Source organism: Micropterus salmoides, unplaced genomic scaffold (assembly GCF_014851395.1).
Source record: "Micropterus salmoides isolate LMB-PRFRI ecotype aquatic unplaced genomic scaffold, ASM1485139v1 Ms_hic_scaffold_2, whole genome shotgun sequence".
Classification (NCBI taxonomy): Eukaryota; Metazoa; Chordata; class Actinopteri; order Centrarchiformes; family Centrarchidae; genus Micropterus; species Micropterus salmoides.
Genome location: NW_024041150.1, coordinates 15,893,554 through 15,910,653, shown reverse-complemented (window position 1 = coordinate 15,910,653; position 17,100 = coordinate 15,893,554). Strand labels below are relative to the sequence as shown.

The 17,100-nt window shown below is 41.8% G+C and overlaps 1 protein-coding gene across 4 annotated transcripts in view; it reads left to right on the top strand.

The window, feature by feature from the left end:
* Positions 1–452: 452 nt before the first annotated feature.
* The window catches only part of LOC119912454 (RAS guanyl-releasing protein 2-like), a 40,357-nt gene continuing 23,709 nt past the window's right edge, over positions 453–17,100 (top strand). For 2 of the 4 annotated variants that reach the window (XM_038731658.1, XM_038731655.1), the window contains exons 1-7: positions 595–934; positions 11,052–11,191; positions 11,389–11,491; positions 11,637–11,693; positions 11,891–12,022; positions 12,540–12,690; positions 13,682–13,855. In XM_038731658.1, the coding sequence (XP_038587586.1) occupies positions 11,122–11,191; positions 11,389–11,491; positions 11,637–11,693; positions 11,891–12,022; positions 12,540–12,690; positions 13,682–13,855 (687 nt within the window). In that variant the 5' untranslated portion in view covers positions 595–934; positions 11,052–11,121. The other 2 variants (XM_038731656.1, XM_038731657.1) reach the window with 2 other exon arrangements.

Here is a 17,100-nt window from a genome sequence, read left to right as displayed (position 1 = left end):
CACACTGGATTCTCAGTTGAGGATTTTACTTCATCCCACATGACGTGAATGCAACGTGTGACGCTGTGTAGGGGGCAGAAACCCTCGCTTGTAGCAACAGGTCTCCTGCTGTGTTGGCAATGAAACAAATATGTAGGCTCTGCAATATGAAACCTTTTAGATCAACCTAACCCCCAAAACAGCAATGTAGCATTTTTGTCATGCAGTGTGATAATACATTCATTTATAAATAAATTCCCCATTTTATTACTGCAGCTGTCTGACACCAGTTATGTAATGTTTTTGAAGGTGTAGGCTAATTGAAGACATCACAAAACTATTTGTAGGCATGCCTGAGACTTTTAAGAAATTATTTAGATTCACAAGACGCAGTGATATCGCAGAGCAGCCGACGAAGTGATAGCTTGTTACTGCGTGTAATGGTGCGCAGCAGCTCGTAGGCTGCACAACAAGCATGTGGACAGACTGTGGTGCTGCTGTGATACTACCAACAGGCGGGACTGTGGCTCTGCAGTGTGATCGTGAGCTGCACAGCTGGAACATGAGCAGAGGGCTGGCACGCGGTCCAGCTGCGACCAGATGACTGAGGTCAGTTGCTTCTGATACACCAACACACTTCCACAACTTGACTCAGAGTGCGCATGGACTGCATTTGTGCGCATTGTGGGGTTAATGTGCCGTAAATAAAACACCAAAACATCCGCATAGGACCGCCAGCATCAACGCCGAACAAGGACCCGGGTGTTTTCTCTTCTAATGAGTTCTGGTGGAGTTCGATCATCGGCGCGTCTCTCTGCATGACCTGGTGCGTCCACTCCGTTGCTGAAAAGGCGTTTTGAATTGCTGGTGCTGGTAATGTAACGCGATTCATCTCAGTGCTCATTCCACAACTCACCACTGTAAGTGAGAGCATGGGACCCTTCAAACTCTAAAGGTAAGAAATGTGTCAACTTGCTGAAGCAACTTGAGCTCATTTTGAGTTTTTTTAAAATGTGTTTTTACGCATGGCGAGTTGTAGATGTCATTCTTTCCCTTCTGGCCAGGCACTTAAATATTTAGAAGAAACCCGCCACAGTGAAATTTTATGTGCTTGTTCTGTTAACATTTCACTCCTTGTTTCGCTGATGTTGCCTACATCAGTGGTAATGTGTACTAATGTATTGCAACAGTAGATGAGATAACGTGTGGACTTGTCTTCTTGCACCATCAACCACAGCAATGCCATGTTGACTCATTAGGGAGTCACGGATGCCTTTGTAGCCTACTTTGTGTTGGAAAAAAAAGTACTCAGGTGCTGTGCTCAGACATGACTGCATTCTACAGCTGCCATCTATTAGGTGAACTAATGAAATTAATGGGCCAGTGCGCAGTCATTTTCAGGAAAAGGAGCATTGCTGAGCAGCGTAGAGAAGGATGGAGGAAGCCTGTTCCTAAAATTAGACAAAGGGAGTGGCAGGGTCTATCCTGATTTGACTGTCATGAGGATGATGGTAAACAAAAGTCTGCTGACATGCAAAGTTATGGCTTGACCCATGTGGGAAGAGGAGGGTGGGGGGTGGTATGGGTAGATCCAGAAGCTCAGTTTGAAGCTCAGTTTGAACCTGCCTTCAACCCTACATCTTTCATGGCTGATATGGCTTGCTGAGGTATCCATTAAATTGCCCTGACACTGATATTCAAGACCTCTGGCAGCTGTGCTAATAACCAATGAACACCTGTGTGGTGATGATAATCCTCCATGACTGGAGAATAACACTCAGTGCCCCATCCCCGCTCATTGTGAGTCAGCCTTGGCTGCTGAATTAAACAAGCGAGAGGTCAGACTTACCATGCTCTCTTTATTTCCGTTCAATCAGACCCCTCATTACCTTCTCCTATACAGGCTGCAGCTGTCTGACTGCGGTGATTCAAGGTGATTTTCTCCAGCCGCCCTCAGAGCAGCATGGATTAGGAGGCATCTTTGAGTGTCGGGTTTGCTGATTAGTAGCTCTGCGGCGTCTTCGCCAACTTCACCTCTGCCCGTGTTTTGGTGTCAGCGCAGTGGGATTTGACTTTTAAGCTGTGGCTGGCTGCCTCTCTGGACATTTGAAAGTCTTTTCAGCAGTTCTTTTGCAAATCATTACATCTTTGTGGGAGGCAGGAAATCCACTTCAGTGTTTTACAGTGTGGCTGATTTGGTGTGAGTTGCTGATTAACTGTTCCTGTTTTGAATAGTGGACAGGCTTGCTTTGTGTACATGCTTCCAGATCAGCATCTCATTCAGAGAATGCAAAAGAGGGGGCCATCAACATTGGCCATCACATGTGCAGTGCCAGCTCAGACAAATCTGTCACCAAAGCGCAAATGAATAAAACAGTATTAGTCAACACAACATTAGTCCAAAGTCTGTTTTACCAGACTGTGGCTTATTTGATTATCAGTTACCCCAAAGTAACCAATGGGCTCTGTGATCTCATGTAGCCTACCCAACAAACGAAGCACCTCCAGCAAAGAGACTAAATCCAGAAGAAGAGATTTCTGAAAAAGCCTGCATCTCCATTTCTCCTTTCTCCCCTCCGTTGCCGCAGTGCAATTACTTCAGGCCTCTTGGGCGGCCACCCTTGATATTTAGCATCACTTCCAGCCGCCTCCACTTCCTCAACCTGCAACAGTGTTGCACTTATCAGGAAAGCAGACAGGGGCAGCAGCTCAGCCAGACACGTGCACTGGATGTTAGCTATCATTAAGGTGTACGGTCCAATGCACATTCTGCCTCTGTCCACTGCTTTCCCCATATCACGATTCATTAGCTAGTCCTATCCATTCCCCCCCAGCCCATGGACTATGCTCTTTATTACCTGTTCAAAACTGGAGCGATTACATCATCATTTGGATCATGAAAAGGTGACAACAGTGGTATTCAGATACAGTAACTGCACCCAGGCCACCCACATACTGCAAGTTTTCTTCTGAACTATTTGTTGGGAGTGTTAAAAATAACAGCTTTAAACACCCTAGAAAATTTAAAGACACACATCACATGCAGAGCTGCAGTCAGATTTGGTTTGACTCCCACCAACTATGACAATAAAGGATCTAATTCTGTGTGGATGTGACATATCATAATGCAAACAGGATCACTGATGTAATTCTAATTATGCTAAAAACTTTACAAACCAATTTAAAAAACAAATTGGTTCAGTTCAGAAAAAATAGTCCTCTCTACTCTTTCTGTGTCCCTTCTGGTTTCTATCTGTTCCTCCGTCACCTTTTCAGCTCCCACGAAAGGGCACAGACCCTTGTAAAATCTCAGCTTGTCAATGCAGTCTGCTCTCCTCACCTTTAAAGGCACGGCAGGAGAGAGAGAGAGAGAGGCTGCAGCACATGAGTGGGAGACATAGGAGGTGGAAGGTAGCTGGCGAGGGAAACTGTGGGACCTGAAGAATAAATCAAGCTGTGGCTGGAATTAAATAAGTCGCGGCGAAACACAGTAGTGGATGAGCCTGGTAGCAGGGTGGATCGAAACTCACCAGCTGGTTTATCTTATCTAGTGTAGTGATTGTTAAAGGTAGTGAATTAGCAATGATCATGATTGCCTGGCTGTGATTATTTAAGGTTGTAGTTGACTGGCCTACTTCTCTGCTACAGGTGTTAGGCGTGTCACTTTCAGAAAGGGAATCGAAAAGTAACCGAAGGAGAACATCCTGCACCTGCAATCAAAAAAGCGCATTCTTTTCTAAAGCTGCATTTTCATACTCTGTCAGTTTGCAGTGTGTAATCTCTTAACGCTTTTTTTTTTTTTATCTGAATGTGCATCGTGAATTGTGTATTATGACTACAGGAAATTGTGGGTTTTGTGGTCTGCTCGGGGATGCAAGCCATTTTAGGGTGCAATACATAAACAGGAACTAGCCAGAGCTAACGCTGTTGAAAAGTCCTGGGGTGGTAATGAAGAGGCTGACTGGGTGAATGTGAAACCCCTCGCATTCACACACAACATGAAACTAGTTCAGAATGACTGTATAGCTCAGTGAGCTGTAGACTGATAGGAGGAAATGAAGAAGCTAAACACTGCAAAGAACAAGTCAGTCTTCAGATGTACAGTGCGGGCCCTGTTCTGAAAACCACAGACATCTGTTGACAGCCTGAATTTGTGAAAATTAAAGGATCCCGCATCACTTGCTGTCTGAGCCTGACCAGTGGCTGTTTTTGGGTGAATGTTTTCCTGCACCTACACAGACTTACGTCCATGTTTCTACACGCAGGGTGGGCTTTTGATGCCTCCGGGCAATTGAAATATATTTGCACTGGGAATTGCTAGCTGAAACTAAAAATGTAATTATTTGGATCTTCACGGTGTGTTGTTTTATTTTGGTGACTTTTTTGTTGTTTAGGATTTCTCTAATCGCCCAGAAACAAGCACAAATGGGGCGGGGCTGTGGCTCAGGAGGTTGAGCGGGTTGACGGTTCAATGCCTGGCTCCCCCTGGTTGTGTGTCGAAGTGTCCTTGAGCAAGACACTGAACCCCGATTTGCCCCTGGCGGCTGTTCCGCCAGTGTATGAATGTGTGTGAATGTTATTTTCCGTTTGAGCACTTAGGCTCAGTGTATGAATGTGTGTGACTGGTGAATGCAGATGTAGTGTAAAAGCGCTTTGAGTGGTCGAAAAGACTAGAAAGGCGCTATACAAGTATGGAGCATTTACATTTACATTTACAAGTCAAAAGAAGCTTGACTTTAAAGGAATAGTCAACATTTTGGGATATATGCACATTCACTTTCTTGCAGGGATTTAGATGAGAAGATTTATACCACTCCCCTAAACGATCGTTTCCTCATACATCTGCCGCCTGGTAAATGCTGTCTTCTTGCAAAGGCGAAGAATTCAGATTACTGCAATGCTATTACTTGGAATATGTTCACCCGAGATGAAACACTGTGTAACAACAGGAAGTGAGAGTCCTGACTTCAGCAATGCAGAAAAGCAGACAATTCATCCTGACAGTGGCATGCCCTGATATGAACAGACTGTTGGCAGGAATGTCTAGGGTGTTAACTGTGAGAAACAAACTCCAACTTGTTACTGCAAAAGATGATGTATCATGTTTGCTCTTTTGCGGAATATGTCATGTGGCCTCATCTCTCACTCATCACACTGCAAGAATTTGAGAAGGAAGTGATGTGTGTGTCAGGAAGATCACTGACCGAGAAAGAAAAAGCTCTAATGTAGAGAGAGAGAAAACACTTTAAGAGTATGTCGCATTCATTACATGTAGAAAACTCAGACCCGCTGCACATGAGGTTGGTTATAACAGGGTTAAAATGAAGTGTGGACACGCAAATACACTTGCAATATTTCACACACACATACCAACACACCCTTCCGGTATTTGTTATGAAGCAAACTTTCACATCTGGTAGAAGGACAGAAGTTGGAGCAGGAAGCCTCGTAACAAAGCAGTAAAAACAGTCTGACACAATGAGACATTGTTGTGCTCGATATTATGACAGCACACGGGATCCGCAGCGATGCCCTTTCAGTCTCACTCATTACACTTTTAATCTGAGGCCAGAAAGTTGTGAGATGTGAGAGTCTGCCAGATGTGGGACAGGATGTGGGACGTGTTTTTTGTTTTGGATGACATAATGAAACGTTACACTCTGGCAGCTGCTGTGTTCCAGCAAGACATTGTGATCTACATGTTTTTCTCTCTCGCTTCTTTCTTTTATTTCAAGATTATGAAAATGTGCTGCTTGCCCTCCTCTGCGAGTGCATTAGTAGTAGGACTGCTTCCATTTGCTTTTGAGACAGATTCAAATGTAATTATTACCCCCCACCCCCCACCCCCCCGGGTCTTTTCCGCTCTTTCCATGTTTGGCTGGGATGAAGTGAGGTAGAGTACACTCTCTTCCTGCCTCCAAGTCTCACTCTTTATCTCCCATTCCCCCTTTCCTCACCCCCGCCAACCCCCACTGCCCTCCCTAAGGAGCAATAGCTGCTAATCTCAGTTTGCAGCCGGTGCCCCCCCACCGATGTGGCATTTTGTGTGTCCAGGGAAAAGGAAACGTTTCCCTTCCTGCTCTTAGTACCCTGCAAATAGAGCCTGCCACCAGCTGCTCCATGGGCCCCTATATCTATCCCAACATGCAACACCCTTGGTACAACTTCCTGAAACAAACTAGGAGGTGTTGTGTATGAGATAAGGGTGTTGTGTGTGTGTATATATTAGGAAGAAGGGGTGTTTGTATGTATTTTCACAGTCTTGTAATTCTATCCAAATGGCCACTCTAGGACAGAGACATGAGATAAAGCTCCAAAGTGCAGATTATTTACTTTGAAAACTCGGGTCAAAGTTACAGTAATAAATAAAAACTACAGAAATTTGTACAATCAGGAGTTTCTAGTCGTGGCATATGATGAAAGAATAGAAAACTCACTCTTAACACCATTATAACTGTACATATGTACACAGCACCTTTCTAGTCTTCCAACCACAGAAATTGTTTTACACAAAATGTCACATCCACCCATTCACACATTGATGGCTGTCATGCAGTGTGCCAACTGCTCATCAGAAAGGAACTAATCATTTACGCAATTTGGGGTTCAGTATCTTGCCCAAGGACACGGGGGCTGGGAGGATTAGTGGACGACCCAGTGATTGGAAATGAAGTGACAGTGAATAGGAGATAAGAGAAAAAAAACAGCTCCTCTGTGTCAAGAAGCAAAGAGGTTTTAAGAAACACAAGCACCAGCAATACCACTGATGTGAGAATACAGGCCACCAACCAAACCAATGCCTCATTCTTATATTAATAACAGGATTTTTTGGATATTTGTTGCAAAGCTATGTAACACACCTTTCATGTGAAAAGTTGACTCTTGGTTTCACACAGGACATGTATCACGGCCTTGTGGGTGAAAAGTACTGTATTTGTTTGACACCCCCATCCACACGGACTTTCTCGCTCTGTATAATACATCACTTGAATTCCTAAATACTTTCTGGCAACCTGATGCGTCTAACACAGAAGCTAAAGGCTACGTTGACTGTATGACACGCCGAGGGCCACTAAGCGTTGGTATTTGACGGCCCGGGGATGAGACCGGCTTGAAAGCACATGAACATTTTAACACAACAATTTCCACAACATGTACAGCTGAGGCTCATTTTGTAGGTTTTGGTTGTAAACCAAAGCATTGACGCATTGTTTTGACCTGATGTCTCTAGACATTTCACATTGAATAAATGCTGCCCTGACTCTTCTTCAGGATGTTAGATGAATCCTAATGACCAAAGTCAGTCCATCGCTTTAGACCAAAGTGAACCAACCAACATTGCCATCCCTAGAGCAGCAACTAGTGTGGCTAAAAGTGGTGGAGATAAAAACCTTTTAACATGTTTGTGTGAGGCAAAATGAACAGACTGTTTGTTTTCTAATGCCTGCCTAATAGCTATTTAGAGTGAACAAATGCATACACATCTTTTGGCTCATGACCACCAACTATGAAAACATCAATCAAACTTGTTTTACTCAAATTCCATTGGGGAGAGAAACTAAAACTAAATCAATGGCTGTATGGAGACTGTGCATTAGCTGGAGGTATTTACTAGCATGGAAATGAGCCCATTATGGGAATATCAATAGTAGGATGCTCTCTCTGTCTCTCTCTCTCTCGCTGTGCATCCATCTGCCTGTCTATCTAACAAGGTGCAGTATAACTCAACCGAATGGACAACTAACCAAGCAGCAGGCAATCAAGATCCATTTGCTGAAACAAATGAATGAATTATTAATTAACAACAATTGTTGTAATGAAAATATTTTTTAATCATTTAATTTAGCAATCACAAGTACTGAGTATAAAACATTTACTGGTTTCAGCTTCCAAACTCCATCATACACGACTGTTTTTGGACTGTTATTTAGACAAAACAACAAATTTTGAAGATGCCCTTTACGCTTTAGGAAACTTTTCTCTCTTTTATTCTGACATTTTATACACCAAACTAAACACAGAGAAAGTGCACAGCAGTTGCAGCCCTAAATTGTCTAATCTGAAAAATAATCAACACATCAATCAATATGAAAGTAATATATGCTGCCCAACATTTACCTGCTCAATGTAGACAAGGTGTGGCTGATCTAAAATAGTGTCTTGCATATACAGTGGATGTGCATAGTTATGCAGTAAATAACATTCTTTTCAAGTAAGTTCAAGCAGTAGACGATGGCTCTGAACCTCTGGGACTCCTCTTGTTGTTTTGTGGCTATAGGAGTGAGAATGAGAAAGGATCTATCTGTGTTTAGGCAGAGGATGTGACATTTTCCGTGCCCACTAAAACAGCAGCACACTGCAGATTCTCCATGGCTAGGATTGACCAGGCACCCGTCAGCTTTCCTTTATCCCCGCTGTGCCCCAACCCGCCCCTAATCTGCCTGATCGATGGCCCTGGATCGTTGTCGCCAGGCAACCAAGGATGACACCAAACCTCTCACAGTGTGTGCTACCTAACAATCCATCCACCGCTTCACAGCTAGAGAAACACTATCAGAAATCAGTCTGTGGGGGAAATACTTAAAGAATTACACAAAAGAAAGGGGGGGTGGGGCCAGGCTTGTTAAGGATAAATCGATCCCTGAATTCTCTTGAAAGCACAGAGAATTGTTCACTGGGTCACGACAACGACCTCCTGTCATAGTGACTCGACTGGATGACAAGACAGGCACAGTCTGTGCCTCAGTGCAAGGCGAGAGTTAACAGGTGACACTGAAAAACCCCACTGGCTTTCTTCTTTTGTTTGGTCTTACGGCCTCTGAGGGATGGATACAGTAGGTCCTTGCATATGCAGAGAAACTAGTTTTATATCCTCATTTGGCTCTTGTGGACAGACAGTTCTGAACCAAATGCCATTTTGTCAGAGAGAAATCCATTTCAGCTCAGATCTAGGTGACCCTCATCATCAATAATGACTCTTATTGTGTGGCAATAATAGACTTGAAGGCCACTTTCTTTCCTGTTATATTGAGGAGGTGTGAGCAGCGGTATCTGTTCAGGCATAATGCATACTAAGAAGTGGAATTAGAAATGTTGCATCTTTTTGTAAGACAGGTGTCACAGGTCTATCTGTTTTTTTCTTTGAAGTTTCAGATTTACAGCACTGCTGGATAGCTCAGACTTACTTCCTGTGGTGACCTTAGCATCCCTCCCAGGAACTTTCATGTCTATCTATAGCAACAGCATCATGTTGATTGTGGTCTGGCAGTTTGTCATTCTTTTACTCTGTATCTGTCCATGATCTGACCACATTTGAGGTGGTCAGATCATGGCCTGATTTGCTGATTTAGAGTGACTTTCGCTCAGTCTCACTATACGATTAGGACTGAAGCTGTAGGGATACACTCCCCTTTCTTTGTCTATCTTGTCTTTTCCCTCCATCCCTGCAGTAACGTGTATATGTGTATGTGTGTGGCTGAGACAGCTTGTGAAACCTGTAATTGAGTGTGTCCGCCCACCGCGTTGCACCAGGGACGGCGCAGTGGAGGGCTTCATCGTGTCAGGCACAAACCCTTCTCACACTCATAGAATCACAACATTGAGGAGCCAAATGAGGCAGCGGGGTGTGTTGTAGTGGATTTTGTGGATTTTACCTCTTCAGACACAAGAAACACAATTAGGATTTTAGCAAAAAATAGATTCCCTCAGGCTACTCATACTCTTAAACCACTCTTCTCTAGGAACAAACATGCATTTTGTGTATGTGCATTGTGTGTATATGTAGTGAAAGTGTGACTACAGTAAGCTGTGTTGCTATGGTTTCCTACTGTGAGGACTTAGTCAATCACCAAGAAAAATACCAATGCACATTTCTCTCTGAACTAATTTCTGCAACAAATGTGTTAAAGAATGACATTTAAAATCGAATCTGCTAATATGCCTACTTAACATGCTTGCATTTTGTTGTATACCACAGACTGCGTTCGAGCGTGTCAAGAACAGATAAAGAATAATGGTTTCCTGTTGAATGGGGAGCGAGTCTGTCGGTTTTTCTAACAAGCCACACTGAGGTCAAAGCTGGTCAAACTGTCTACATCCTGCGATCAAAATGAATTTATTTGTATGCTGAATTTGCATCGGTACAAAGCAGGTATGGATGTATAAATATAAATCAGACTTAAGACATTATGGAGGTTTGAAGACCAATACGGACAACGCAGCCACTTATGTAGTTTGCAATACCACAGTGCAAAAATACTAAAAGTACAAGTAAAAGTCCTGCATTCTGAATCTTCGTTTAGTAAAAGCAGGTAAGCGTTATCAGCAAAATATATGTATCAAAAGTAAAAGTACTCAACATCCAGCCGCACTATTTCATAGCTCAAGTAAATGAAATAATCTATATATTTACAGTTGTAGCTGGTTGGGGTGGAGCCAATTTAACACTTTTTATATACTATTGGCTAGTTTAACTCATAGTATTTTATAAGTGCAATGTAGTAGTAGTAGCAGTAGTATCAAAATGTGTACTAAATTTCCTGATAAGTCATGACTTTGCCCCTTTTATTCTGTATGGCTGCTTGTGTTAACATATGGGAGGGTTTGTTTTTGTAATCACAACTCAGTTGTCACATTGACAATCGTATCTAAAACTTTCAAACAATGCCCTGCTGTACATTTCAGAGTAATACGAATCCACAGCTGAATTTTAGACCATAATGAGACATTTAAACTCTCCACTGAAAGCTGGACCAATTAAACTGTGCGCCATAAAGAAGAACGAGTCTCAATGCAGGTTTTACAGATTGACACCTTGTCAAATCAAACCATTGTGTTGGCAAGGGATAACACTGACAGGCAGATATTTAAAATTAATTTACCAGTCCTAAATGTAGTGTAAACAGTCCCTGATTATCTCACTAACTGCAGCGTGGAGCAGGATGCAAAATAACTAACCACACAACTATTCCAAACACGCCACAGTGGCCACTTTGAATTTCATTTCCCCTTTGCTTCATAATTGCTCTTTTGCTTGCCTTTGATCCTTTCTTTTCATCTTGTTTTGTGTTCAGTGAGAAGCAGAGTCAAGAGTCAGACCGCAGGGAGAGAGGAACAAGGGAAAAAACAGAGAGGAAAGGAACTATGGAGTCCATATTATCGGAGCAGTCGGCCACAGTGGACGAGCTGTTGGAAGCGTGCATCCAAGCCTTTGGTTGGTCATTTGAACACTATTTCTTTGATATCGATAATTTCATGTATTCAAAATGAGTCAATACAAACAAATTAAGTTAATCACCCATAACATTACTTTTTTATGTGAATGATTTGGAATTTAGAAATCTTCTGTAGAAATGTACAGTGCTTGGTGCATCTCCTGATGATGAGTGACACTCTGCTTTCTTGTTATAGATGAGAAAGGTACTTTAAAGGATGCTTCCTTGGTCCGGATGTTCCTCATGATGCAACCCTGGTACATCCCTTCATCCGACATGGCTAAGAAGCTGGTGCTCAAGTATCCTTCATTTCAGAGATGTTCTGTAAACATGCTCTGTTTGGTATTTGTCCAAAAATATCTCTTCACACGGGGCTGACAGAGCAGTGGAATCAAAGAATACAGTACCTTGATGCAGAGCTTTGCACCTTGACTTTTGGATCAGATCTCAAGAGGAGAGCTGCAATGCTGAGCGTCGAACAAGAATATGCCACCTTGTCAAGTAATGAACAGTCATTCATTCTTCCTTGTCGTTCAGTGTTTTATTTGGTTAAAAGTCACCTTTTATCATCAAGTAAACCAACTAGATAATTCAAAGGTCTTAAACTTATTTTTTTAACTATTGTGTAGATGTAGACAAGTCTATCCTTCAGTATTTCTCATTTATCTCTCTTTTTATCCCTTTGTTCTGCCTTCCAGGTATTGGATCTCTGAGTTTCCAGCAGAGTTCAATCTGAACCCAGAGCTGGCGGACCAGATCAAAGACTTTAAAGACCTCTTGACCACCGAGGGCAACGAGCGCCAGAGTCAGCTCATTGACCTCGACAGTGTGTGAGTGAATCGGTTGCTGAGAGCTGTGTGTTGCTGACAGTGTGAATGAAACGTCTCTGTCTGTGGGTGTGTATGTCAGCGTTCTCAGACATTGCTGCGCAGGGTCAGTGCCCTCCCACTTTCCACAAAAGCCATTTCTGTGTGACCTCAACTTCCCTTTTATTGTTCCATAAAGAGAATGCTTTGTGGAGCAGATATGCGAGTTACTGCAGCAGAATGTTTGCAAATGAGGAAATGTCCTTCCAGAAATACATCCTGCTTTTATAGAACAAAGTTGGATAGTTTGTATGTTGCTTCAATATCGCTTGTGTCTTACTGGGCGTGTGGTATTTTATTAACTATGTAATGCTATTTTTCATCATTATCTTTCTTGGCTATCTAATGCTACTGTAAGTGCAGCTCAAACATGTGTCATAATGATAAAGCTGATCCTCACATTGGTGTGAGGAACAGACCTAAGAAGAGAAAAGCTTTTCATAAAATATTCTGTTTTTATGTGCTTCATCATCCCTCCCAGGCCGTCATATAAATGGAAGCGGCAGGTGACTCAGCGTGTCCCATCAGTGTCCAAAAAGAGGAAAATGTCCCTGCTGTTTGACCACCTCGATTCCTGTGAACTGGCTGAACACCTGACCTACCTGGAGTACAAATCCTTCTGCAAGATCCTGGTCAGTGTGAAGAGCAAGCTTTGAAGCTGTGTATCTAGTAGGATGTTTACAGCTCCTTAATTATTAGAATTTTCAAGTAATGTTAAACGCTGCAGGCTTATTGTAGTTGCTAAGCAATAGTGGTTAAAATGGACTTTTATTGGCAGTAATTATATTTATTGTCTGGAAACATTTTGCTCTTTTAGGATTATTTTGGGAAGCAAAGGCAATGACTGGGTTTGTGCTGATTTGAATGGCACGTTTTTTTGTTTTGATAATTTATTCCAGTTTGATGGTGTTGGTGGGAAGACAGGGGCAGTGGTAGTAATTTGTCTTGACTTTGTGTTTGTTTCTCTTCTAAAAGAGATTCTGGCTCAATATAAAACAAAAGAAGGAAAATACATAGAAATATAGAGCATATAAGCTACTTGGTCAAATGTGCAGTAATGATAGTTTTCTGCATGTCTACCAGGTGAAAACAAATCACTAAAAATTGGCTTAATCAGCCAGCCAATCCACCAGTTGGTTGCTTTGTTATAAACGTTGCTGCCTTAAAGGAATAGTTTGACAGTTTGGGAAATACACTTACTTCAAATGTAAAAATCTTTTGGACAGAAATAATAAGTCACATAACTCCTCATGAAACAGGGAATTGTTGTTTTCATGCTTTGGTTTCTGTACAGATTAAACTAACAAAATATACTGCGTAAATTTGTGAGATTTTGTTGCCTTTGGCCACAGCCAGGCTACCTGTTTCCAGTCTTTGGGCTAAGCTAAGGTAACCAGATGTTGCTCCAGTTAAATATTTACCGCACAGACTTGAGAGTGGTATTAATCTTCTCATCTAGGATAGCAAATCAGCATATTAGAAATATTGACTATTCTTTAAGGGGGCACTCCAGTGGGTGCTAGTGGAGACTAGTGTCTGTTGTTAGATCTTTTCTGCCTTGTAAATGCCATGTATTTGAAGGTTGGCTGTAAGTGCTGGTCTTGTGCTTGTTCGTGCTTGTAGTTTCAGGACTATCACAGCTTTGTGATGCACGGTTGCACAGTGGATAACCCCATCCTGGAGCGTTTCATCACCCTTTTCAACAGCGTCTCCCAGTGGATCCAGCTCATGGTGCTCAGCAAGCCCACCGCCCCGCAGAGAGCTGCCGTCATCTCCCACTTCATCAGAGTGGCACAGGTCTGTCTGCTGGGCCCATTAAGACAGTTTGCAAAGGTTTTAAGACTAAGTGGTGTTGGTGGGAGTTGCATGGTTCAGGAAGCGTGTAGAAGCCGGCTGAGATGAATGCCTGGAGCTAAAGAGAAAAAGGAGGAGGTGAATAAGAGATTAAACCAAGAGATGTGGAGAAAAGGGGAAAAGTCACAGTGGAGCCTTGATGACTCACACACGCACGCACGCACGCACGCACGCACGATGATGTGATGTGATCATTTCCCATTAGGTGGCATAGATTGTGAAAAAATGTGAATTTAATTTGAAAAGGCTTTAGGATGTTTTAATGCCTACTGAGAGCTGTTTTGGATAATGCTACTGTCAGGGAAAAACCTTGCATCTCCAGGAATTAAGAAAACCTTTTTTAGCTGGGTGATGATGCGTTTTTGGCACTATCCAAAGGCTTTTATGGGCCAAAGGGGTTTTGAAATTGTCACAACCAATGGAGGAGCAAGTAAAACCTCAATTTATTTTAAAGAATGAAAATCACCTTAAATTGAGAAACAAGATTTTTTACAGCTAGACAATAAAATGTTATAAAAGAGAATATGCTCTTTGCTGCAAAGAATAGAACATGAAATTAAGACATAGTGTGTCGTCTATTCATTATACAGTTTGTGCTCTTACTGTTGGCTAGAAAGAATTCAGTCATGCATCCTACAATAGAGGAATCAGTGGGGAATGTCTGCAGGTGGCATGACTCTCAGCTGAATGTAAATGATCCGATACAGAGAGGACCATTTAAAGTTACTCTAAAGTTGACTGAAATTTTACAGTGAGTTTGAAGAATGTTATTACCTTGCTAGAAGGGCTCCAGCCATGCTAGTGGCTGTGGGTACAGTGGTGCTTTAAGCGAAATGCTAAAATCAGTTTGCTAACATGCTCCCAGTGAAAATACATTTGCTAGCAATGTTTACTAGTTTCACCAGCTTAGTTTAGCATGTTAGCATGCTAACATTAGCTAGGTAGCACTAAAACAAGGCTCAATGCCATTAGTTTAGTTAAACTTAAAGTATTGAACAACCTGACATTTTGACCTGATGATTACTCTAGATGAAAAGTTATTACATCCCAAGAGGGGCATGAACATGTGTACCAAATTTAATGGCAACCCATCTAATAGTTGTTGAGACATTTCACTGTGATCAAAAAGTGCCAGGGCATCACCATCTAGGGACAGTGAATATCTGTAGCCTACAACATTTTGTGTCAATACTTTTAGTAGAGATATTTACAGAATATTTTGACATGCTGGGGGCCCTAGAGCTAAAGGATCAACAAATTTCTCTTAGGACCATTGCTATCCCCGGAGCCGTGCCATTTACATGACTAATAGTCTTTTACCTGCTTTCTCTCTACTGAGTGTTCGCTCATTCCTCTTTAGGAGTCACTTGTCTTTTGCACATTGGCCTGGTAAATGTTGCCTGTTGGAAAGATTCCCCACTGTGTATTTCAAGTACAAACATTGCCTAATAAAACTCACATTAATCCTAAATGAAAGTTAGACTATCCTTTATCTGTCCATCTGTCTGTGTAGCTCTTTATTTCTATGCTCAACGATTTAAATCATCTACGGTCATCTACAGGTCAAGATGGTTCTAATCCTAATCTCAGTTTAATCTGCTCTCTCCCCAACAAATCCCAAACAAAACAGTCAGTTTGCTGCCTTAAATGGTTCTCTGCCCACATGTCTGGAGACTATCGTCCTCTCTCTGCAGAAACGTGCCTTTAAATTGTGTCCTGGGGTTCACTGAAATTGTTATCATTTTAGTTTGATGTTATAGTTTGCTTTGGTATGCCGGAAGGGCTTGGTTCTTCCTCTATGTGACAATTCACTCATCTTTTCTGTACCAGGGAGCTTCAGAAAGTGCAGAAAAAAAAATTCATCCTAGTAGACTGCAGTACCAAGTGAATGCATCCTCATTACTCATTGCGAGACTAGTCTTGGATTGTTTTCATTCTCCTACCCATTTCCATTATGTCTTTGTCTTCATCTGCAGAACAAACTTATGTGGCTTATCATTTATTTATCAGGATCTCAGCAGGTTTCACCTCCTCCTTCTGTCTTAATACACCAGCACTCTAACACCTCAGCAGGGCTCTGACCAAGTGTCTTCACCCTCCTTGATATTCAACACTTGAACTTTTTCCAATGGTGAAACGGGGGAGTCAGGTGCTGATTCTAAACCAGCCTTGATGTGTTGAGAATGACCTCCTTCTTGTCTACTCCATCCTGAGTCATGTCTGTGTCCTTTGAGCATCTTTCAAATTTTTATTATTGATTTGGTACAGAGGGGCAGGGCAGGTGCTGAAGAAAAAAAAAAATTATATAAAATATATACTGTGTGTGTATATATATTATGTTATACTGTATTTTACTGATGATCTGTCAAATCTAAAGTATAGCCTTTTGGATCACATTGATGAAACAAATAGGTAATTTGTAATCATTAGACCATTGCAATAGATTTGGACATGAGGGTTTTAAGGATTTGTTACATTGTTCGACTGCCAGACTGTGTTGTAGGTAGAGAGACAATATTTTTAGGTTTCAGTTGTATACTCTGCTGTGCATTGTACCCGGATAATTTACCCAGACTTTTCACCCAGAGTCATCATCAAGTCGAAATTTTGAGTTTGTCTAATAGCATTATGCATATTGACATTATGATAAGCCTTAAATGTACTTTTTGTTTAGTGCTAGTTAGCAAATATTAGCATGCTAACATGTTAAATATTAGACTAAACATTAGCTAAACATGCTAGCATTTAGCTCAAAGCACTACTCAAAGCACTGCTGTGCCTGAGGACAGACTCCCAGAGTCTCTAGTGTGGGTGACCACAAGAAAAGACCAGAGTCGAATCTGTCCATATATTACATGTTTCATAAGTTTTCATATTCTGGCAGAGGGTAAACCAGCAGGATGTAAAAGGTTAAATCATGTAACATTTTTTTTTTAGCATGACACAATAAGCACAGTGAACGTTGTGTCTATTGTTTTATTGCTTTTTTCTTTCTTAGTCTAAACTGTGCGACTGTGTATTATGGCCATTGTAGATATAAAATATATAAATCATGGAGGGGGGTAATATTCCGAGAAAAAATACTTCCCAAGATGAAAGTTATAAATGTTAAATTTCTTTAGGTGTCTTAATTGATGTAACAGGGAAAGATAAGGCAGGTCTAGCTTACATTAGCTGACCCCACAAGT